The following is a 26060-nucleotide window of genomic DNA, read 5'->3' as shown; positions in this document are numbered from 1 at the left end:
CAAAAAGTAATTGGAATTTAAACATCACCTGAAAAGAGAAAACACTTCTACACAGGAGCTGCATATAGATATACCTAAACTTAAGTCATTATTTTTATGTATACATACATAGTTTTATGTATACAGCACAATTTAATAAAGTTGTCCAGTATCATGTACCAACAATTTACTCATAATTTACTACAAAGACGCCATGCCAGGTATGTCGGCACACACCTGTAATCCAAGCAGAGTTGTGGAGGCAAGGAAGGCAGCTGTGGCTATTGAATAAATTAAATAAAGCCTGGTCTACATAAGACAAGGCTTTAAGCTTCCAATCTTCAAAAAAATTTGGAGGATTGGCATATTTACCAATAAATAAGTAAATGCCACCCACCACAACTTCTTCTTCTTCTTTTTTTGGTTTTTTTTTTTCGAGACAGGGTTTCTCTGTGGTTTTGGAGCCTGTCCTGGAACTAGCTCTTGTAGACCAGGCTGGTCTCGAACTCACAGAGATCCGCCTGCCTCTGCCTCCCGAGTGCTGGGATTAAAGGCGTGCGCCACCACCGCCCGGCTGGAACTAACTCTTGTAGACCAGGCTGGTCTCGAACTCACAGAGATCCGCCTGCCTCTGCCTCCCAAGTGCTGGGATTAAAGGCATGCGCCACCACCACCCAGCTCCACCACAACTTCTTAAAAGGATAAAAAAAGAATGCTAGTTTCATGCCCTGCTTAAGATTTCAACAGTTTTAAGCTATAATTTCACGGTATGACAGACAGTGGTGCAGACATGGAGGCTTGTTCCTCAGGAAGGAAAACTTCACTGAATGCTTTCACCTGGAAAATACCTTATTACTCCATTCTAAGAGCTCTGAAATTGGGGTACAAATGACATCTGTGCTGTGTAACTGGCAATGGATTCTTTTAAATTCTCATGCTTGATAAGTATACAATAATTTAACCTTTTCTTCTGGATTTTTTTTTTTTATTTATTTATTATGTATACAATATTCTGTCTGTGTGTATGCCTGCAGGCCAGAAGAGGGCGCCAGACCTCTTTACAGATGGTTGTGAGCCACCATGTGGTTGCTGGGAATTGAACTCAGGACCTTTGAAAGAGCAGGCAATGCTCTTAACCACTGAGCCATCTCTCCAGCCCCCTCTTCTGGATTTTTTGAGGTAGACTTACTATCTATAGATAGGTTGGTTACTAGGTAACCCTGACTGGCCTCGAGCTCTGAGATTCTGTCTCTGCCTCCTTGGTTTTGGGATTACAGGTGTGTGCACCGCACCCAGCACTTGTCTGGAGACGAGTGGTATCTCAGACCATTTCTATGCATATCTACACACATTTTTTAAAGCCCGAGGCTTTATCATTCATGAAAATTTGCATGACACGACGCTGACTATACCAGGGAATATGTTTTATTGTAACATTTTCAGTCTATCAACTAGATTAGATTACATCAATTCTCAGGGCCAGGAAAGCTCAGGACGAAACACATCAAATTAATGTAGAAACAAAACTCTATCCACAACAAATTTAAGCACCGTACTTCTCTACATTTAGAAGATTCTTTTGTACCTGCAGTGAATACAAATAGGCACATCTTCATGCTCCTGGTATGTCCGCATTAAGCTGATCATGTCCAGAATAGAATCGAAGGATGAGGGAACATCGTGGTCCGGCCAGTTCACATAATGGAACTGATAGAGCCGGCGGGATTCCTTCACAGAAACAGAAATTCAGTAAATATACGCACAAACTTAACTATCATTTCTAAGTTACCTTTAAAAAATCAAATACATAGCCTTCATTTATTACTTACCAAACACCGAGTACTGATGATGTTTCATATGTAATAACTTACTTAGCTTTCACAAGTAAGGTGGTGCCCATTCCATTTTTATTTTAAAGGTAAGAAAATTTAGACATATTAACTTGCCTGGCGTTTTATAGGATATAACAAACGCAGGATCTAACCCAAGAGATATTAACATGTACAACATGTTCTTTATCCACTATATTTCATAACATATTCTTTAATCCACACTATAAAATTGATGATACATCATTCTTTGAATCATTAGAGTTAGATGGCCAAGAGAATATCCTGAAAAAGAAGAGACTGTCTAGCTCCAAATCCACTTTCTCACTAGACTGTTGGTTCTGCATCTGTGGTCGAGAGAACTTCCTCTCTCCTCTCAACTCTTTGGGGGCAACTATGATAGAAATGGAGGAGTTTTTTTTGTTTTTTTTTTAAAAAAAAAAAACAATAATGCAGCCGGGTGGTGGTGGCGCACACCTTTAATCCCAGCACTTGGGAGGCAGAGGCAGGCGGATCTCTGTGAGTTCGAGACCAGCCTGGTCTACAAAGGGAGTTCCAGGACAGGCTCCAAAGCTACAGAGAAACCCTGTCTCGAAAAAACCAAAAATAAATAAATAAATAAATAAATAAATAAAAATAAAAAAAAAAACCAGAATAATGCTAAGATTTTACTTTCCTTTTCCTTTAACCAGCTAATGTAATATATATTTATGTATTTAAGCTTTTTCCAAATTTAATTTTATAGTAAGCACTGAAAGCAACAGCCAAATAAATTAAAGATCCAAAGAAGCCCCAGCAACTCTAAAAAATACTTTTCATTTATGTGATGCGTCTCGTATACATGGAAGTCAAAAGAGGGCTTTGGATCTTACAAAAGTGGAGTTATAAACAAGTTGTGAGCCACCACAGTTGGGCTGGAATTGAACCTAGGTCCTCTGAAAGAGCAGGAGGGCTCTTAGTCTCTCCAGCCTCTCAGTAACTTGTAAGACTGTTCATTCTAGACGTCAACAGAAAGAGCAGAGCCTGGGATTCAGCTCCAGTATTCAAGTACTGTATCTGTCACTGACTACGAGGGAAGTTACTAACTTCTCAAACCCCCTTTCTGTGCAATACTCTTTCAGTTAGGATAACCAATTGATCTGATACACATGGAGAAGGTAAGTGCTAACTGGAGATAATGTGCAACAAATGTAATAAATGTCCTGACTAAAGGGATGGATTCAGTAGTCGGGGAGAACAATGAGTACATGCAGCTTGTCAAAAGAGAGCAGGCAGGCTTACAAGTGAGTTGGGAAGAAGCATTTTTGCAATGTCCTTTTAGACCTGTCTGGTTTCCTCCCTGAGAAATTATCATTTTGTCTGGCTCTGAAATGAGGTAAATATAACTTTAAATCCAAATGACAATTTACTTATATAGCTGGCGATTGAACCCTTGTGCCTGATGGACAAAGACCCCGAGCACTGAACTATATCCAGTCTCTAAATGAAAATTTAGTTTTGTCTTTAAGTAAGTTTAAATTTACACTATTTTATTATGCAATACAGATTAAGGCTCAGACCCTAACTAAATAAAGTATATAAGAGCAAGACTGAGACTCAGAGCAAGAATGGAGAGGGGAGAGGCAGAGATGGGGAGGAGGGAGTACGGATGGAACAGGAGAGATGGGGAGGAGGGAGTACGGATGGAGCACAGGAGAGATGGGGAGGAGGGAGTACGGATGGAACAGGAGAGATGGGGAGGAGGGAATATGGATGGAGCAGGAGAGATGGGGAGGAGGGAGTACGGATGGAACAGGAGAGATGGGGAGGAGGGAGTACGGATGGAGCACAGGAGAGATGGGGAGGAGGGAATACGGATGGAACAGGAGAGATGGGGAGGAGGGAATACGGATGGAACAGGAGAGATGGGGAGGAGGGAGTATGGATGGAGCAGGAGAGATGGGGAGGAGGGAGTACGGATGGAACAGGAGAGATGGGGAGGAGGGAGTATGGATGGAGCACAGGAGAGATGGGGAGGAGGGAGTACGGATGGAACAGGAGAGATGGGGAGGAGGGAGTATGGATGGAGCAGGAGAGATGGGGAGGAGGGAGTACGGATGGAACAGGAGAGATGGGGAGGAGGGAGTATGGATGGAGCAGGAGAGATGGGGAGGAGGGAGTACGGATGGAGCAGGAGAGATGGGGAGGAGGGAGTATGGATGGAACAGGTGATGGAGGAAGGTCATTTGTCAATAAACAAACTGCCTTGGCCCATTTGATAGGCTATCCCTTAGGTGGGTGGAGTAGACAGAATAGAATGCTGGGAGGAAGAGGAAGTGAGCTCAGACTCGAAAGCTCTGCTCTCTGGAGCAGACACCATGCTCCCCTCTCCCCGGCAGACGCGACAAAGCTCCGACCCAGGATGGACATAGGGTAGAATCTTCCCGGTAAGCACACCTTGGGGTGCTACACACATGAATAGAAATGGGCCAAGCAGTGTTTAAAAGAATACAGTTTGTGTGTCATTATTTTGGGGCATAAGCTAGCCAGGCGGCCCAGGAGCTGGGGCGGCAGGAACGCAGCCCGCAGCTTCCCACAACAGAATACAACAAACAGGAGAGATGGGGAGGAGGGAGTATGGATGGAACAGGAGATGGGGAGGAGGGAGTATGGATGGAGTACAGGAGAGATGGGGAGGAGGGAGTATGGATGGAGCAGGAGAGATGGGGAGGAGGGAGTACGGATGGAGCAGGAGAGATGGGGAGGAGGGAGTATGGATGGGGCAGGAGAGATGGGGAGAATGGAGTATGGATGGAGCAGGAGAGATGGGGAGGAGGGAGTATGGATGGAGCACAGGAGAGATGGGGAGGAGGGAGTATGGATGGAGCAGGAGATGGGGAGGAGGGAGTATGGATGGAGCAGGAGAGATGGGGAGGAGGGAGTATGGATGGAGCACAGGATACATGGGGAGGAGGGAGTATGGATGGAGCAGGAGAGATGGGGAGGAGGGAGTACGGATGGAGGAGATGGGGAGGAGGGAGTAGGGATGGAGGAGAGATGGGGAGGAGGGAGTATGGATGGAACAGGAGAGATGGGGAGGAGGGAGTATGGATGGAGCAGGAGAGATGGGGAGGAGGGAGTATGGATGGGAGCAGGCACTCTTTATCTATGATGGAAACTGCTTACATTCTGAAACTCAAGTAAAAGTGTCCGAATGAAGTAGTCTGTTCTTGCTTGCTCATTTTCCTGAAAGGAAAAAACTTGTGAGTCAGTAAAAATACATACACATCAAAACAAAATAATTAAAAGTAAACAATCTAAAATTAACATTTAGAATTTTGCACATATGTAATAATTATTTTAAAAACCTCAAAGTCATCCCGTTAATTATTTTTAATGGTGCTAGGATCTGAGCCCAAAGCTTTGTGTGTACTAGGATAAACACACTGATCTATACAGCCTCTGCTTCCTAATGTTTTATCTAATTCTTACTTACAGGCTTTAAAAAGTGTTTACTAACTGATTATTTAATCATGACTTTACCATCTAAGAGAATATAGCAAAGTAGCAAGCATCCCCAGAACAATGTTTTCAACAAAACAATCCCAAAAGAACATCCCGCCTTAATGTCTCCATTTCAACCACGCTTTCTCAACTCTCAAACAGCAGAGAGGGAAGAAGACCCTGCTATGATTCTTACTGTGGTTGTATGAAACACGAACAACTCTAAGTCTGACACCATCTCGTAGAGTATTAGAAGGAAGTGTGACATTTGTCTGCTGCTCAGTTCTTCTTTCTGCTTTCCTAGTTCTAACCACAGACAGCTTAGGCCAGTCACTAACAATAATAATATCCGCTACTCATTAAGAAAATAGACATCCAGTATGATTCTAGAATGGGAACTTTTTACTTATTGTTTTTATTTATGATTATTTGTTTTCTCTTTCTTTTTTCTCCCTTCCCCGCTGTCCTGGAACTTGCTCTGCCGACAGCTGGCCTCCCTCAGCACCAGCCTGCCGTCACGTGAGTCTCACCCACCCCTCACCAGGCATGTGCCACCACGCTCTAGCAGACACGGGGCCGAGCTGCTTGCTAGCCGTCTTCCTGTCCATACTCCTTTTACCCCACACCAACAGTCCCCAGGACACACCCATTTCTCTGTCTCAGACACTGTGACTGCAAGCAGGCATGTTACTCTCCATGGTTATTCAGTTTGTAAATTTAGTTTTGTTTTCTTTTTTCGAGATAGGATTTCTCTATGAACAGCTCTGACAGTCCTGGAACTCACTTTGTAGAGCAGGCTGGCCTCGAACTCAGAGATCTGCCTCCTCTGCCTCCCGAGTGAGTGCTCAAATTAAAGTGTGTGCCACCACTGCCCAGTGCATAAATTCAGTTTTTTATTTGCAGTTAAAATTAGTGGAAATGAATCCTGAGTTGTCTTAACAACAACAAAAAAAACCCATAGAAATTCCTTTTTATTAAAGTCTTCAGAATGGATTAATTTTGATACTAACGAACCAGATAAGCTTTTATTCACCAAACTAACCCTCATATTAAAAGTATTTTTAAAAATTTATATCTTAGGTCAGATAAAAAAATCCATGCATAAAAGTCAACTCATTTTTTTCCCTGCTTATGGAACTGTTGTGTTGTTGAATGCGGAACACTAATTTACTTGACTTGTGACATTCACTACAGTTAGCTTGTTAAACATAACCACATCGCACAGAACTACGTTCCCTGCATTGTCCTGGGACCTACTGTAGAATCATTCCTGCCCTAAGAAGGTATGTCTTTACTGAAGTATATTGCAGTGTGCATTAGTTAGTATTCATCCTAAATAACACAAAATGCAGCAGAATTAAAACATTTTTTGCCCAGTGTGGTAATGAATACTTTTAATTTAAACATTTGGGAGGTAGGGGCAGGCTGGTCTCTATGATGATATGCACAGTGAGACTGTCTCAAAAAGACAAACCACAGAAACCTTTACCATTGTGGTGTCACCTAAATAAAATGGTTGTATTCCAGCTCACATACTTCATTTCCGCCCACTTCCCTTTTCTTGTTTTCCTTCTTCACTGTCTTTAACTTCATCTTCCCAAGTTTCAACTGTGGCACACTGAACCTGGGCTGAACTCTAGAGAACACGAAATAGCATGGTACACATTTCAGCCCCCCCGCCCTGCCCCAAGGACAGGATCTCCTACTAATCTCAACAGTGAGTGGTTCTCTACCTGCCTAATGCTGGGACCCCATACGGCTCCTCATGATGCAGAGGCCCCCAACCATAGAATTATTTTCACTGCTACTTCGTAACCGTATTTCCGCTACTGCTATGAACTGTAACACAAATATTTTTGGAGACACAAGTTTGGCAGGGGAGTCACAGCCCACAGGTGGAGAACCCCTTGTCTAGAACTTGCTACTGGACCAGTCCTCCTGAGTGGTACTGGAATTACAGGTGTGTGCCACCAGGCCCAGCCTACACTTTAGATTTCATGTCAAATCACCTGTTATAAGGAACACTCTTCACTTTTAGGATAGCAATTCTCAAGTTTAACTTCATACATAATTTTAAAATATGGGGGAGGATAATAGGAAAGCTTAATATGACATACTACGTCCCAGTTAACAATGTTCTTTTCCATTTATTTGGCTTTTTTTATTTTGTTTTGTTTTTGTTTTTTGTTTTTCGAGACAGGGTTTCTCTGTGGCTTTGGAGCCTGTCCTGGAACTAGCTCTTGTAGACCAGGCTGGTCTCGAACTCACAGAGATCCGCCTGCCTCTGCCTCCCGAGTGCTGGGATTAAAGGCACGCACCAGGATTAGAAAAGTGAGTATACCAATTTTCAGAGATGAGTTGAGCATAGTTAAACAATAATTGTCACGAGATATAAAGGGACTAACAGAATCAACATGAAAATAAGGAAAGCCTTATTTTGTTTATTTACAGTTGTAAAAGTCATTCCCAAAGCGCCTAAATTTAAAAGCGAAATAAAACATTAGTACTGATTACTACAGTAAATGAAGGTTTACACAGAATTGAATCCTAGGCTTGCAGCAGCCTGAGTTCATACCATATACAAATTTCTCAAAGAACGAATTTTTAAAACAAAAGTAAGTACTTACACAGGAAATTCTAAATGGTGCAAACGTTACAGGATCTTCTCCGTACAAAGGCCAATATCGTTCACACTTTTTCTGTTGTCCAAAAAGAGATCAACAGGAGAGAGTTCAGTGACTGTACACAGTTCATAAGCTTTCAGAAAGAGCACCGTGTGCTCTAAGACACATTTGGGCACTGCTAATCACACTACTCTACTGGCTGTTGTTAATTCAGAGTGATCGTCACCACGCATACAATGAGATCATTAATGAAATAAAGAGAGATCCTCAACTTTAATAGTACTTAGAAAAACCATATCTCAAAAACAATAACAAAACAAAAAACAAAACAAAACAAACACTAGATGAATAAAATTTAAATTTCTAACTATAATCAAATAATAGTAGAGAATATTAGCATTTACATAGCAAATTTGGTTAGTCTTCAATATTCAGATTCTGCTATTTTTGTTATCTTCTGTCCAACATTACTTAACACTGGTAAACAAAGTTATTCTCAAAGAATAAAAGAAATTAGATAAAATATGGCTTCTCCATAATTTATGACATGTACTTACTTCTCTTATACAGCACATCTCAAAAATCTTAATAGCCATTTTTTAGAACTTAAAAATTACCTTTACTAATGAATCACCCAACAGAAACAACTTCAAATAAAGACACTACACAAGTGACTCTTTAAATTTGATTTGGGCCGGGCAGTGGTGGTGCACGCCTTTAATCCTAGCACTTGGGAGGCAGAGGCAGGCGGATCTCTGTGAGTTCGAGACCAGCCTGGTCTACAAGAGCTAGCTCCAGGACAGGCTCCAAAACCACAGAGAAACACTGTCTCGAAAAAACAACAAAAAAAAAAATTTGATTTGGGTGTCACATCTAAAGGTAAACGAGTTTTACTTAAGCACTATTCTCTGTAAATGTATTAACATCTCAGGACCAACGCTGCAGAACATCCCCACGAAATGGAGCACCAGTCACACACATCAGCTAAGGTCAAAGTCATGGGGAGCTCAGGGACCAGAGTGTTTGCTAGCATGTGTGAGGTTCCGGGTCCAATCTCAGAATATCAGAGATTTCCTTTTCTGAACTCTGAAAACAGTACAAACACAAGCTGGGTGAGGTGGGCACACCTTTAGTCCCAGCACTCGGGAGGCAGAGGCAGATCACTGAGTGTGAGGCCAGCCTGCTCTACAAAGCGAGTTCTAGGGCTTTATATATAGTTTTATAAAGTATATAGCCAGGGTTATAGAGAGAAACCCATCTTGAAAAACAAAAAACCAAACACCTCAAAAAATCCAGAAACAAAAATAAACCAACCAACCAACAAAAAACAAAACAGAGAGAGGAACCAAGGGAGAAAGAAAGAACAGCGCAACAACAGGTGGTGTGGGGCTGGGAGGCAGTTCAGTGAGTACAGTACCAAACACAGTGGGGAGGAGACAGAATTCCACTGAAATGAGCTCCACGTTCAGAGAGACCCTATCTCAAACCACAGGAGAGGGAGGGAACAGGGGAAGGCAATACAGTCTGCATGCCGACCTCTGGTTTCACACATACATGTATGTATGTACATACATGCAGGTACATACACAGAGAGACTGGTTTTCCACACATACATGTAGGTACATACACAGAGAGACTGGTTTTCCACACATACATGTATGTACAGGCATGCAGGTACACACACAGAGAGACTGGTTTTCCACACATACATGTAGGTACATACACAGAGAGACGGGTTTTCCACACATACATGTATGTACGTGCATGCAGGTACACATACACAGAGAGACTGGTTTCTGCAGAGACTAATCAGAATATTCATGCTATTTATAATTCTTTCTTTAATTTGAAACAAGGTCTTACATAGATTTGACTGGCCTCAAACTCATGTAAACCAACCTGGTCTCAAATTTGTGGCAGGCTTCTTGCCTCTGCCTCTCAAGTTTTGCATTACAGGTGTATGAGATACCATATGCAGCTTTAATCTTTAATCATCAGAATTACTTTAATATGCTTATTTGTTCAATTTTATAAATATTTCAAAGCTACTTTCTAGACAATAAAATATATTTGACTTAAAGTACCATGAAACATTTGAAAACTATAAGGAACAATACATTTTTAGTGTATTATAAGATGTACTTCTAAAATACAGAAAGACGTTTGTGTTTTAGAGATCATTTTGATTCATGCATCATGTATAACAGCAGAGCACACAAGTGTGTACCCTTTAACTACTTGAGATCAGATTAATGTGAAGTCATAAATCAGGATCTCCTGTCCTCAAAATACAATGTGTTAAGTGTATACATACCCTTCCCATCTCAAATTCTCGACAGGCCATGACGATGATCTATAAAGGAGTTGGGGGAAGAGATAAAGAATACATCAGTTAAAAATATATACTTGTTCTATATTAAAAAGTACCTTTTTAAACTGGGCAGTGGTGGTGCCCGCCTTTAATCCCAGCACTTGGGAGGCAGAGGCAGAGGCAGAGGCAGAGGCAGAGGCAGAGGCAGAGGCAGGCGGATCTCTGTGAGTTCAAGGCAGCCTGGTCTACAAAAGTTAGTTCCAAAATAGGCACCGAAGTTACACAGAGAAACCCTGTCATGAAAAAACAAAAAAGAAAGAGCTTTAAGGTTAAAAGTATAGTACAGAGGATGAGAATTACTCAGTTAAGAGAACTAGCCGCCCATCCAGAGGACCTGGTTTCACTTCCCACAGCCCACACCTGTAACTCCAGTTCCAGATGGTCCAATGCCCTTTAAGACTCTGCAGGCACTGCACACATATAACACAGACATACATGTAGGCAAACACACATAAAAATAAAATCTCAAGAATAAGTACAGGACAAAGACACTATCTTCTAAACAAGAACTACCTACATAGCCAGAAATAAGTGATGTCATTTAAAATGATTTATTTCGTTTGGATTATGCTGTGAATCTAACTTACTTATTTCTTACCTTTGAGTTATACAAAAGGACTGTTGGGGTATTATTTACCTAACTTAGTATTACTCTTCACCAAATATTAAAGTACAGTTAAACGTAACCTTCTAAAGGTTGAACATAATAAAATTATCAGTCTCTAAAGGTAAGTTATGCTATCTGATGCCTCGTTTTATATAGCACTAAGATATGAAAGTTTGAAGATTCTACAGTAAAGTTGTACACTATAACCATCCACCTTTTACTGTAACTATCACTGTGCTCTTATCCCTGTATCCTCTTACCTATAAATGTACTTCAGTGCCTCCATCAGTATATTCTCCTCTAGATACCTCAGCATGTGCATTACCTAGATCTCAATATGTTCAATACAACATTTCCCTTGAAAATACCTAACAATGAAATCCTCCAGATTCTGAGAAAAGCATACCTCTACGAAATCCAAACCCCTATCCAGACATTAGGAGATTTATTCCTGCTTTAAATCTCATTTGAAAGTGAGACTGACAGCAGACACTAAGAACTGCTGTTATCCCATCCTCCTTTTAGTCTCTCAAAGGTCAACGCGTTAGACTCACTGTAACACACTCATCACTGAGACGGGTTTCCACACCCACACACAAATGTCGACTCCGCTGATGGCGCACAGTCCAGCAGACGGCTCTCTGCAGTATCTAACAATCCCGCACCTCCTCGCTCTCTGCAGTATCTAACAATCCCGCACCCCTCGCTCTCTGCAGTATCTAACAATCCCGCACCCCTCGCTCTCTGCAGTATCTAACAATCCCGCACCCCTCGCTCTGTGTAGTATAAGAATCCCGTACCTCCTCGCTGTCTACAGTGTTAACAATCCCGCACCTCCTCGCTGTCTACAGTGTTAACAATCCCGCACCTCCTCGCTCTCTGCAGTATCTAACAATCCCACACCTCCTCGCTGTCTGCAGTATCTAACAATCCCGCACCCCCTCGCTCTCTGCAGTATAACATCCCGCACCCCCTCGCTGTCTGCAGTATCTAACAATCCCGCACCCCCTCGCTGTCTGCAGTATCTAACAATCCCGCACCCCCTCGCTGTCTGCAGTATCTAACAATCCCACACCTCTTCGCTGTCTGCAGTATCTAACAATCCCGCACCCCCTCGCTGTCTGCAGTATCTAACAATCCCGCACCCCCTCGCTGTCTGCAGTATCTAACAATCCCGCACCCCCTCGCTGTCTGCAGTATCTAACAATCCTGCACCTCCTCGCTGTCTACAGTGTTAACAATCCCGCACCCCCTCGCTGTCTGCAGTATCTAACAATTCCGCACCCCCTCGCTGTCTGCAGTATTTAACAATCCCGCACCCCCTCGCTGTCTGCACTATCTAACAATCCCGCACCTCCTCGCTGTCTGCAGTATCTAACAATCCCGCACCCCCTCGCTCTCACGCCCAAGTGCCCACTATTTCCCTTTATCTCAAACAGGAAAAGGAACTAAAATGCCAATAGTTTAGATATACTTCCAAATGAATGAGCGGGGCTTGGTGGGGAGATAGGCTCCTTAAATTCTTTTATACTTCTCTAATGATTTATAGTTAATATACTTACATCTATTTCCTAGGAAGACGGACCCAAAAGTCCTATTTTTAGAAAAAGGTTAAATGACATGGCTGTCATGGATGAAGGAGAGGATGAGAAGTGATGGTTGTTAGGGAAGGAGAAACGGGTTTTTCTTCTTTTAATTGTTTTAATTAATTCCTTTTAATTTCATGCATATGGACGGGTCTTTTGCTCGCATGTAGGTCTGTATACTACATGCATACCTAGTGCCCATGGGTGTCCCAGGAACTAGAGCTATAGGTGGTTGTGAGGCAACATGTGGGTCCTGGGAATCAGAACTAGGCCCTGGGAAGGAGCAGGCAGCTGCTGAGCCATCTCTCCAGGTTCACGTCAGTTTCTTTACGGTATTTGGTAGGCTCACCAGGTCTCGGGGGACGACTCCATACATGTATTTATGAGAAACAGTAACTGGACAAGACACTGGAAGGGTGATGCATGGGGATCTCCAACAAGAGCTGGAGAGCGGAGGAAAGGGTGAATATGATGGGAATGCAGTGAATGTACGTATGAATTTCTTAGACTAAAAAATACAATATTATTTTTAAAAGAACATATCTATATTATCAATCATTTTGTTGGTTTATGCAAGCATTAATTTTTTTTTTTTTTTTTTTTTTGGTTTTTCGAGACAGGGTTTCTCTGTGGCTTTGGAGCCTGTCCTGGAACTAGCTCTGTAGACCAGGCTGGTCTCAAGTCTCAAACTCACAGAGATCTGCCTGCCTCTGCCTCCCGAGTGCTGGGATTAAAGGCGTGCGCCACCATCGCCCGGCGCAAGCATTAATATTTTTTTTTTTTTAAATTTTTAAGGTTTATTTAACTTTATTTTATGTGCATTGGTGTGAAGGTGTCAGATCCCCTGGAACTGGATTTTCAGACAGTTGTGAGCTGCCATGTGGGTGCTGGGAATTGAACCCAGGTCCTTGAGAAGAACAGTCAGTGCTCTTAACCACTGAGCCATCTCTCCAGCCCGCATTAATATTTTTAAAAATGACTTTAGAGTTATTTAGTAGCTACATCATCGGTCACTGACTTAGGACAAGATAAATTACAGGCATGCTTTTCTTAAAATATTTGAACTAGTTTGTGAGAATTTAATGGGCCATATTCAAAATCTGTTTTTGTCTTTTTCAGAAATATCGTTATATTTAAACCATTATACCTAAAAAGTTGTTTTACTTTTTACTCGGTAAGAAACCTAATATTTCTACATATCATGGATCTCAAAAGTGACATGTCACTTACCACAACATTGTACTCCCAGATCATCCTCCAGAAGTCTATGACCGTATTCGCTAAGGGCCCTTGGGTCGCCACATATGCTTTTGGCCCATAGACGCCCTGAAGGGGTGATAGGTAAACTTCAATTCACTGAAGCGTCAAGTTACATCAGTAATGCTTTCTTCTAAAGCCACCATCTACCACAGTGCATGATCTTGGTCATGGTGTCACACGTCTTTAATCCTAGCACTCAGAAGCATGCAGATCTCTTTGATCTGTGAGTTTGAGGCCAGCCTGGTTTACATAGTGAGTTCCAGAACAGCCAGGGCTACAAACAGAAAGACTGTCTCAGGAAAACAACAACAAAAACTTTATGAATAGTCAAAAAACTAACTATAGCAAAAATACAAGAGCAAATCCTAAAAACAATACTAAAGCTAGTAGTTAACACTCAGAGCCTACTACAGGGCTCTGGAATTAGCTAAGACAGCTGACTGAAGCAAATGAGCCGGCAGACACCTGAATCAGTGCTCTAACTACAGCTAAAATCTGCAACTCCTAATACACATGTATAAAAAAATCTACATATTGACAATATCTGAAACACAATACCCATTTTGTTTAATCCACAAACTGTTTTACTGTGGTAAGTAAATTAAAGAATTCTTTACCTGAAACCCTCTTTGTTCAACATTACATAGACAATATTAATTTTACTACTCCTATCATCTAACATTTATTATCAACAAAACACCTATTAAAGTATTTATGACTGCCAATATAAAAATCACTGAAAAGCTGTAATAGATGTATAACTGGATTCAAAAGCCCAAAATAACCTATGAAACAAATTTAAGCTTTTATTTAAACTTGGTCACAAAGGACACTGCACCTCTTTCTTGGTAACAGCATAAACAGGACAGGTAGGGAACAGTAGAGAAAGCCTACAATCCCATCGCCAGGGAAGCTAAGGCAAGACATCTCAAGCTCCAAGCCAGTGACCACCCCCCACCACCCTTCAATACTTTAGATCAAGGCTGACAAAGTTCTCTAACAAGACTGTCACCTTATTATTCGGTTTTTAATCTTGAGACAGTCACATTCTTTAGCTCAGACTGGCTTTGAATTTGCTGCAATCCTCTGGCCTCTACCACACATGGCTCCAAGTCGTCATCACAAATAGTAACAAATACCAAAGATTTTTAGAACTGCAGTTGTATCTTATACATTTAAATTAACATTACCTAGTAATTTTGGCACTATTAATTTATCCTAAGAAACTGTGCAAAAGAATAGTGTTTATTATAATTTCACCACCAAGAAAAACTGGGAACTACCATATGGTTCAACAACATCTAAGTTCAAGGGCCAACTTATTAAGGTATTTATATAGGCCTTCAATGTAAAGGCAGCGCAGAGAAAACTACCTCTGCTATCACACACACACAAACACACACACACACACACACACACACACACGCAGCTTGAGCTATATGTATATGGCTTAGGTGGCTAGAAGGAAGGCACATAAGATATACAAGGCATTCTTATTCTATTTATTTTCTTATTAGTACATATTTGGCAGTTAACATCTTCAAAAAACTGTATGTAGAAAGGTATTAAGTGTAGCAAGGAAAAGTCCCCTCATTTTAATACGCACCTTAATAAAATTTGCATTGATGTAGTCTGAATCTTGAGACGGAGTCTTCAAGGTCAGCTTAACTCGGCTGTGGTCAACTACAAGAGAAAAGACTTCTGTAACTTACGTCACAATGCAGCTCACAGGCACGGACTGGGATCACAAACATGCCACCATATCTACTCTAAACACGCAATGTCAAGTTCAGGTGCCAGGACGGTAATTGTAACATTATTTTAACAAAAAGTAAACTCTGAGAAAAGCAAAAAATTATAACTATATTAAAGCTGCAATCAAAATTATCTCTAGAACTTTAAAAATATAAAACATTAGACCTTGACCAAATTATCTAGGGATGAAGCCTCAGCATTTTTGTTTTTTAGTTTAAATTGTGTCTTTAAACCCAGCACTTCGCAAGTAAAGGCAGGTGGATATGGGTTTCCAGGCAACCTGGTCTAAGTCCCATCACATACAGGGCTCACAGAGACTCTGTCTTAAAAGACAGAACAAAATAAACTTTATGTGTATGGTGTTTTGGCTGCATGTATGTCTTTGTGTCAGGTGTGTGCAGTGCCCACTGAAGTAGGACAGCTTCTGATCCCAAGGAAGTGGGGTTACAGAAGGCTGTGGTGTGAGCTGCCATGTGGGTGCTGGGGAACTGGACTCAGTCTTTTGGAAGAGCAGCCAGTGCTTTTAACAGCTGAGCCATCTCCCCAGTGAAACCTCAGAACCTTTTAATGACCAGCACTCCTTTGCCAAGGCTCTTATCAAGAAATCTACCTTTCCATATTTCACAAGAAATTTTGAAAATAATTATAACTAATGAATTAAAATACTAGCCGGGCGGTGGTGGCGCACGCCTTTAATCCCAGCACTCGGGAGGCAGAGGCAGGCGGATCTCTGTGAGTTCGAGACCAGCCTGGTCTACAAGAGCTAGTTCCAGGATAGGCTCCAAAACCACAGAGAAACCCTGTCTCGAAAAAACAAAACAAACAAACAAAAAACAAAAACAAACAAAAAAAAAACTACAGTATGACAGGACTGGACAAAAAAAAAATCAGACAATAATATGGAAAAATGCAATCTTTCTTTTACCTTCCAATATCAGAACTCATATTATTTTCATTTGCATTAACTAAGCTATGTAAATCCTATTTATGTATATATATATGTATGTGTATATATATTATGTATTCGTGTGTGCATATATCTATCTGTATCTCTATTTACAGAGAGTGTGTATGTATGTGTGTGGTTTTTCAAGACAGGGTTTCTCTGGGTAACAGCCGTTGCTGTCCTGGAATTCCAGTTGTAGACCAGACTTGCTTTGAACTCCCAGAGATCCACTGCCTCCGTCTCCCCAGTGCTGGGATTAAAGGTGTGCGCCACCACGCCCAGCTAGTACTATTGATTTACTTTTATAGGAGAGGGGCAAGGGATGCTGATGGATGTGTGTGTCACATGGAAGTTATCAGACTTGGTAGAAAGTACCATAACTCATGAAGCCGTACTGTCAGATTTTATACTGATTTTAAAAATAAATTAGGCAGGACAAAATGGCTCATGCTTTTAATCCCAGCATTTATGGAAGCAGACGCAGAAGGATTTCTGTGAGTTTGAGGTCAGCGTGGTCTACATAACAAATTTGAAGTCAGTCAAGGCTACATAAGGATCTTATTTCAAAACAACAACAAAAATCCAAAACCTCATTAACTCAAAAAATGACAATAAACATTTAGAAGTGATTTTAGATTTAAACAAAGATTGCAAAAATAGCAAAAAATCACAGCTACTTGCTCCTGAGCTCTCTCTAATAGTAACACTGCTTTGGAGGGTGGAAATATTGAATCAAGATCTTGCTATATATAGTACAGAATGGCTTTGAACTCATGATTCTTTGTACTCAGCCTCCCAAGTGCTGGGACTACAGGACTATCCCCCACGACTGGCTTAATACTAATATATAACCACAGCATAATTCCCAAGACCAGAAAATTCAGTTATAAAACAAATGACAATTTTAAACTATATTTCTGAGTTTTTCATTTTTCAAGATTATGTATTGACTCATTGTCTCTTTCAATTTTAAGTTTCCGTAATTTTTAGCTGTGACTGGGAGGGAATTACATATTTTTGGGAATAATCCCAGAGGACTGAGGGCTGGAAAGATGGCTCAGCAGGTAAAGCAGCTGTGCTCTCTTCAGAGATCTCAGTGATTCTCAAGGCCTGAATCAAATGGCTCACAACCACCTGTGACTGCAGCTCCAGGACCTAACGGACTCTGGCCTTCCTCTGGAAGCTGCATACACGTGATGTACATAAACTCACACAGGCACAAATGTGCGTACACGCTCACACATAAATACCACAGAATTATGTTTGCTCTTAATGTATAACATGGTTGAGGGCAAGGTGGGTCATGAGGTATATACATTTTACTACTTGCAAATTAAAAAAACCTATTCATGGGGGCTGGAGAGATGGCTCAGAGGTTAAGAGCATTGCCTGCTCTTCCAAAGGTCCTGAGTTCAATTCCCAGCAACCACATGGTGGCTCACAACCATCTGTAATGGGGTCTGGTGCCCTCTTCTGGCCTGCAGGCATAGACACAGACAGAATATTGTATACATAATAAATAAATAAATAAATAAATAAATAAATAAATAAATATTTTTTAAAAAACCTATTCACCTGGTTGATAAGGTATGAGAACTGCCTAGAACCACCACAGATTAGAAAAGAACACAGCACACAAGCTGTAACCATGACCATCACATTACAGCTTCCTGATCCATAGACAATGAATATGAAAACCAACTAATATACAAAAGATAAATTGGAGAGGGCAATAGCTATGAATATACTTCTTACTGAAATATTACAAAGACAACTGTCATGAATGACTTATTTCTGATGTTTTGGGATGGGATCTTTACTTTGGGAATTAGTAGTTAGAGGAACAAGAAAGATGTACTAGACTCCGAAAACCATTCGTCGCTAACACGTTTTCCATTCTTGCTAGTGCTCTGCCATTTATTTCACTCATATTACTTGGTCTCCTCTTTTTAATGTGATTTTGGAAAGAAAATATGTACCAAAGATGTTGCTTTTGATACATGAAAGAATGACCATATAAGGTTTCTTAATAAGGGGTCCCAATCAATGACTGTTATTGATATGGCATATAGCAATTGGTTCCGAAATGACAGTTAAGATCATCAGCCTACATGTAGGCAGGCTGTCTACGTGCAGGCTGGAGATGACTTTCTCACTCTCAGAACTGTTCTAAGATGAAAAAGGAGGTTAGGCATACACAAAGTAGAATAAAGAATCTACTATTTACCATCAGAATAGGTGGAATACCCCCAACTCACCAACTCCAAAGGCTCTATTTTAGCCCTTACAAACAAGAAAACATGGGTAAATAATCTCTTATTCCAATAGAACATAGAAAATTTTCAATTTTGGAAATAGTCTCTAGTATCCAGGAAATATTAAGCACTCTTGGCTGGACATCGTGGCGCATACCTGTAATCCCTGGACTTAGGAAGGAAGCTAAGGCAAGATGATCAAGAGCTTGGGCCAACCTGGACCAACCACTGTTAAGACTTTTATCTTAAAACCAAGCAACAACAACAAAAGGAATTCTTAACACAGTGAGATTAAAATAAAGTTCTCCTTAAATTATTTGAAGACTTTTCACCAAAGAAGATATACAAAGAATTGGCTAACAGCACATGAAAAGCCACAAATTAGAAATATAACAAGAATGACTAGAAAAACTGGAATAAAAAAGTCTGGGCCCAGGAAAATATATAGTGGTTAAAGCATTTGAGTGTGGTGGCCCACCTATAATCCCAGCCTCAGAAGGCAGAGACTGCAACTGAGGAAAACTTCCAACTGCAGGTCTTCATAGGCACATATGAATAGGGTACACACTCATGCAAGATCGTAAGTGCAACGGCTCACACCTGTAACTCTAGCTTCTCAGGAGGCTGAGGCAGGCTTAGAACTTGAAGGTCTAATACAAACTAACACAGTCTCAACAACCAAAAACCCAACTCTTCTGCGAGCCGGTGGGAATGTGGTAAACTGGTTCTTACGAACCACGATTGGGAATGCAAAATACTGACTTGGGCTAGTTTATCTCAGTTTCTTAAAAAGTTAAACATAAGGTTAGGTGTTGTGTGGCACATGCCAACAACACCAGCATTACAAGGCTAAAGCAGGAAGATGGAGATTTCAGAGGCCAGCCTGGGCTAGGGCTACACAGCAACTTGCTGCCTCGTAAAACAAAAACAAACAAACAAATGTTAAATATAAACTTCTGTAGGTCTACAATTATATTCCTACATAGGCACCTAGGAACAATAAAATTGTATTTACACAAAAGCCTTTTCTGAAATATTTTTAGTGACATTATTTATTTACAATATACATCAAATGCAGAGTGGACAAGCACTATATAATATAGTTACAGAATTAAATATTCTTCAATAGTAAAAAGATATAACCACTAGCATTATTATAACACAAATATAACTAAAAATGTGCTAAGTTAATGAAGTCAGACACAACACATCACATATTATATGATGTTTATGTCAAACTTCTAGAAAAACAAAATCTAGACTTAGAAAGCATGCTGACAATTGCCTGGGGCTATAGAATACAATACTTTTGGAAGTGATGAAATGTCCTAAAACTGGATTGGGCTGGTTTACTTATGACATAAATTTATTTTAAAAATTAATTATATACTTTGTTTCTGCAACAACGGACATGTTAAACATTCAAAGAAAATTGAGAAATTATTTTCTGACAAATGTACATGCCAAAAACAAACAGGCAGAAACTGACTAGAAGGAAGAAGAGGTCCTCCTGTCCTGACTACCGCTGAGGCTGGCACTCTAAGGAAGGCTCTCAACCCCAGCTTAGACAAGGCTCAGTTGTGTGCTGTGTGCTGCAGGCTCTGCAGCAGGGTCCCAGAGTCTGCCCCTAGAGGCTGGCAGCAGATTGACAGCCAAAACGCTTCCCGTTAAATATCTGAGTGCCACAACCACCCTTTCTCAATGTCAAGTATCTGGATACAAACTTTCATCATATGAGCACTGCTATAAGCGACTTAACTCTTCCAGACTCAGTTTCCCAGCTGCAAAAGGGATTACAAGAGGGAAAATCTATTTATCACAGAAACGAGCAACTAATTCACCAGCAGAGCATTAACCCCCCCCTTCCCCCGTATCCCAGCTCTCTCAGGGCCTTACCCTTCCAGCATTACCCTACAGAGCTCATGTCTATGTGTCTTCACTGTCTGACACCTAGGCTAGAGCATGCAGCTCAAAAGCAGGGACTTCTGCATGTTTGTTTTGTGTATCATCAGCACACAGATTCCGACCACAACTCTGTAAAATGCATGTGAAAACCGAAACCTGGAGCCAGTTAAGATTTATTTCTCTAGACTACAGAGAAATCAGTGGGCAGTACTGAAAGGTCACATGACAATTATGTTGAAAGTATCCAGAAATCCACGCCAACTCCTATTCTATATTAGTAACAGTATATTAATGCTATGGTCTGACTGCATCCCCCAAGCTCATTTGCTGAAACCTACTTCCCAGTGCAGTGATATCAGCGGGTGTGTGTGTGTGTGTGTGTGTGTGTAAGCGAGGAGGGCGTGTTCTGATGAGCGCAGAGAGGCCCACAAAAACTCGTTGCTCCTTGATCTACACGAGGGCTCAGCGAGTAGGCAGTGTGTGCCCTCACTTCACACCGTGTTCCTGGCCCTCACTTGGACTTCTCTCAGCGCACTTCTGCTGTTGACACATCACCAAGTCTGTGCACTTCTGTTAGGACAGCCTCAACAGACCAAACACACTGGCAAGGAAGGCGGAGCATATTCAGGCAAAAGCCTTGAGAGGATGCTGTGCTAGACTGGTAGAAAATGACTGACCTACCCAACACTCCAGACAGCCCTTAGAAGGATTATCACTGTAACTCCAATTACAGACGGGAAAAGCCAGACAAAGGGAACGCCAGTCCCGGGTCTTATAGCTACAAAACTTGCAGAGTGGCAGTTCATCACTTGTCTGTGCTGGTCCCTGTCAATGTCACTAACACACAATCCACAGATGAGAAGAATGTAGCAGAGTTACACTAAGTACAGGATTAAACGCAGGCAAAGAAAGCAGTGAGGAGGGTCGGAGAGGTGGCTCCGGCAGTGAAGTACTTGCTGTGCAAGCATGAGGACCTGAACTCAATCCCACACAAGCCAGACATGAGTGGTACTTGTATCGCCAAGCTCCAGAAAGGTGCACAGGTAGATCCCTAGGCTTGCTGGCTGGGTAATCTAGCCCAACTGGAAAGCCCTAGCCACAGTGAGACACCAAATCTCAAAGAAAAGCAGAAGTGGCTCCTGAACCACTAAACCGGAGCCGACTTCTGATCCCATACAAAACAGATAGGCATGCACACAAGAAATCAGTGAGGAACAGAGGGAGATAAGAAAAGGAGGAGATGATCTGAAAGAGGGTTATCACGAAGGAAGGAAATTTCAGAAAATAGACTGGCCAATGACACACACACTTAACAGGAAAGAAAATCACTGAAAAAGACCACTGGCTCTAGTGAGGCTACTCCCTTAGGTCACTGGAACACCAGAGTATTTCAGAGAGAAGCTCTAGTAACACACTTAAGGAAATGGCACTACGGGATGTAGATAGTTCAAGACAGCTGCAGGCAAACACTGTGGCTTCTTTAAGAAAAAGCAGGTCCAAGGCAAATTTTTTCTTTATAAAATGTGGACTCTTAGTTAAGCATGTGTTTAAAGAAACTTATCTAGAAAACAGTATTATCTTAGCATATAATCATAATGAGAATATCATGTTTTCAACTTTAAATATGCTTAGATACCTAGACTGCCGAGGACAGCAGACACAGGTTTCTGAGGTTATCTATCTTGTGGCCCACTTTTTCATCCACAGTTAATCAATTAAGGTTCTTCTCCGATTAACAAATCAGTGTTTTAGCATTTTAAGAAACTATCCCAATTGTCTACATTACTTAAAAACAACAACAAAAACACAAACCCTGCTACAAGAAGGGCTTCCAAGAAGCAGTTAGGAATTACTCTGTAGTGTTCCTCGGAAGGACTGACACTACCTCCTTAGCTGCTCAGTTCAGAGCTCGGGGTCACGAGAGCTACACAGCATTCCATGTACTCTAACAAGGGCAGGTCAAACTTACATGGCAGTATGTCCTTATATCTGTTCTTTTTAACATTCTCTTCTTTTTCTCCAGTGGCTGTGGGGTAAATCTTTTCTGTTCTATATTTGGTAGACAATCTTCTTAATCGCTTAAAATACAAGAAAATAAAATTCAAGTTTAGAGAAACATTGGTATTTTCAAAATGTTAAAGATTTACAAATGAATTCCGCTGACCCAATTCCTCACAACCAATTCTCCTCTCAGCTGTCAATTTCCCTGTCCCTTAAAAATTAACCCTAAGAATAATTTCTTTTTAGAGTAAGTGCAATTGTAAGATTGTTCATTCCAAATGAACAGCAAAGGGAACTAGAAGTAATTTTACTTGAAGATATCACTAAGCCGAGATTGTCTTGGACAGGTTTCTCCTCTCAGGAGCCCAGGAGCACCCTCGATGAGCCGGGCTCTTTCCGAGGCAAACGCTAACAATCACTTGTAAAACACTGTACACAAAGTTCCCTCATACTGGATTGGCAATGCTCAACAAAGACTAATTCTGCTTCTTCACTGCCTCACAGAAGTGGCTTGTGGGTTACGACAAATTCTCACCACATATGGCAGTAGGGATGTTCTTTGGGCTGGAATCTTTCTGTTTGTCAGTAATACACTTCCTGCTTTCAGAAGAACTGAAAGTTGGCATTGTGAATTGTTTAGATTCTACGCAACTGCACTTCTAAAAATTAATTTCAAAGGAGATTACTTCCTTGATGGATTAAAGACATACTGAAAGCACTTTGATTTTAGGACTCAAATTATTAAATACAAATGAAATGAAAAAAAAAAAATCTAGTAGCAACTGAATTTTTTCACCAGTTTATTTTTGTAACCCATGATGCTGAAACTCAAGCAATTAAAAATTTTCATGACTGTATTTAAAGAAAAAAATCACAGAATTTTAACACAAGAATCTTGTCATTGTTATGGTATTACTTTAAATAATTTTACACACGGGCACTTACATAGGAAATGGTTATTTTTGTTTTACTCAGAAAAAAAAGGCTAAATTTTAGAGACAGAACACAGGAAAACACATTTTTTTTCTTTTAAGAAAAATCATGCTATATATGGCAGTAGGGATGTTCTTTGGGCTGGAATATTTCTGTTTGTCAGTAATACACTTCCTGCTATATATATAAAATTATATGTGTAAAATTTCACAGGTCTATAGTGACTTAAAAAAATCTCCAAATATATAGATGTGTAAACAACCCAGTTTTCCATAGGCCTGCAATGACAGCACTCATGGGAACAGGTCACTGGGCTACACTAGAGCCAGACTTCAGACGATGTGTGTCCAAACAAGGTATTAATTACAGTTACAAATCCACCTATCTTACATTTCTACACATGTGCCTCAAGATAAAACTAGCGCAATATGGAATAATGTATGCACAAAGCTCTTTATTGTAGTATGTTCATAATAGCAAAGTTCACAAACAATAAAAAACAGCCTATTAATAGGACTGGATAAATCTGTTTCATACAATCAAGTATGATATGACAAGTAAGAAAGCTCAGTCTTGAACACAGTAATATGGCACCACATCAAAAGTTCTCATTAAATGTAAAAAGAAAACTCAAGACTGTTCTACTATTCGCATTAAAAAATTTAAACCATGTCTGCTTGTACACACGCATAAAGCATCTCCGAGAATCGAGCGCCGCAGGCTACAGTGGGGGCAGGGAAAGAGCTGAGAAACGGACAGGAAGCAGAGTGCTGTGTCTTTCCACACTCCCTCTTGTATGAACACACTGCCTACCCGGAAAATTAAATGCAGAAGTAAAGCGATAGGAGAAGGCAAAAAGATTGCTCACAGATTTCATTATTCCCCGTTAATAATATCTTGCATATCCATTTTCTCTGCTCAAAGATCTGATATCAGAAAAGATGTATTTTAAGATATTTACAGTATCTTAATATAAAGTTTCTTGTGAAAGTTAAACTTAAAGGGTGTCGGTTTGAACAGTCAAAGAAGTGTTGGCAGAAAAGAAAAGTTCTTCACATCACTATTACGGAACCAAGAGCTAACTACAAAGGAAGGAACAGGGCCAGGCTGGACTACAAGCTGCTGTCACACTCCTAGAGCACCTACTACCCATGCCAAGCACTTCCTTGTGTGACAATTACTGAGAACTATCTTTACAATGTTTTTATGTGAAAGCTGATAATTATTACAGAAGGTCTTTGTATCATAAACAAATATTCAAGTTTGAATTTTTATTTACCTAATAGTCTTAAAGCCTGACATATCATGAAATGCTTTATATGCTCAACTTTAAAATGAAAATAAAATAAAAAACCTAGAGTCTACATAAATGACATATCCAGTGAGATCTGATCATTGCATATTTTATATGTGTGTATGTGTATGGACACACATTAATACATATGTATCAAAATATTTAATAATTTAAAAATATTAAATAATATTAAAAACATATTTTAATACATGTTATATGTGTCAGTGTTCAGATATGATTATTATGCGTAAATTAAGTCACATATAAAATTAAATATATTTTTAAAATCATCATATACATTAGAGATATGCAACATAAAAACAGAATAAAACTTTGCTTTGCACTTTGAAAAAGATCAACATCCAGAAAACTCTACCAAGCTGCATTAAAAAGACATTTAAGTAGAGACTTTGTTCCTATCAAAAATATAGTCAGGGGGGCTGGAGAGATGGCTCAGTGGTTAAGAGCATTGCCTGCTCTTCCAAAGGTCCTGAGTTCAATTCCCGGCAACCACATGGTGGCTCACAACCATTGGTAATGAGGTCTGGTGCCCTCTTCTGGCCTGCAGACATACACACAGAAAGAATATTGTATACATAATAAATAAATAAATATTTAAAAAAAAATATAGTCAGCCTTACAGTTAGTTGCATTAATTAAAATTTTGGTTTTGATAATATCCATCAATCCATTTAATGCACCGTTACAATCTTTATAAAAAGAAGATAAGGCCTCCAGACTCAGCAAAGAGTCTGGCATATGAATGGCTCAATAATCATTAATTACTATTAGCCAATTAAAAATTCTTTAAATATTACTTGTACTTCAGATTTGTTTCTCTGGAACCTTTCCTAGACTGAGTCTCAGAGAGACATACATCGTGGGTCACTCTGTCTGCCTGGACAGTTTGTCCACCTAACCTGAGCTGGCTTTGCAATCCCGTGGACAGTCAGACAGCCGAGGTCCCCAGTCCCTCAAAGGGTCTGGGTAAATTAACTAGAACACCTTCATTCTTAGTCAGTTACAGGCGCTGCTGCGGTCGTCTGACCAAGTCTGTGAAGGGGAACTGACTAATTCGCTTGGTAAAACACAAGTTTTCCAGTTATTAGTTTCTTTGTATTTTATATATAAGTTTGAAGTATCAAATAATTCCAAGATGCATAGGGCCTTTTTATAGGAAACTGGGGATGGAATTAGTAAGGGAGAAAAGGGCAGGTAAGCAGTCTGGGGAG

At 40.5% G+C, this 26060-nt stretch overlaps 1 protein-coding gene across 2 annotated transcripts in view; it reads right to left on the bottom strand.

Annotated features, from left to right (window-relative positions):
- The window catches only part of Ptpn12 (protein tyrosine phosphatase non-receptor type 12), a 66752-nt gene that overhangs the window by 21487 nt on the left and 19205 nt on the right, over window positions 1-26060 (bottom strand). Inside the window, exons 2-8 of one of the 2 annotated variants that reach the window (XM_057758568.1) lie at window positions 22570-22678; window positions 15346-15422; window positions 13710-13805; window positions 10230-10268; window positions 7919-7990; window positions 4974-5033; window positions 1565-1707 (exon numbers count right to left, since the gene is read on the bottom strand). In XM_057758568.1, coding sequence (XP_057614551.1) covers window positions 1565-1707; window positions 4974-5033; window positions 7919-7990; window positions 10230-10268; window positions 13710-13805; window positions 15346-15422; window positions 22570-22678 — 596 coding nt within the window. The remainder of the gene's footprint in view (window positions 1-1564; window positions 1708-4973; window positions 5034-7918; window positions 7991-10229; window positions 10269-13709; window positions 13806-15345; window positions 15423-22569; window positions 22679-26060) is intronic. The other variant, XM_057758567.1, reaches the window with a different exon arrangement.

The sequence above is a fragment of the Chionomys nivalis genome, chromosome 26, assembly GCF_950005125.1.
Source record: "Chionomys nivalis chromosome 26, mChiNiv1.1, whole genome shotgun sequence".
NCBI classification, from domain to species: Eukaryota; Metazoa; Chordata; class Mammalia; order Rodentia; family Cricetidae; genus Chionomys; species Chionomys nivalis.
This window is presented reverse-complemented; position numbering and strand designations above follow the sequence as displayed.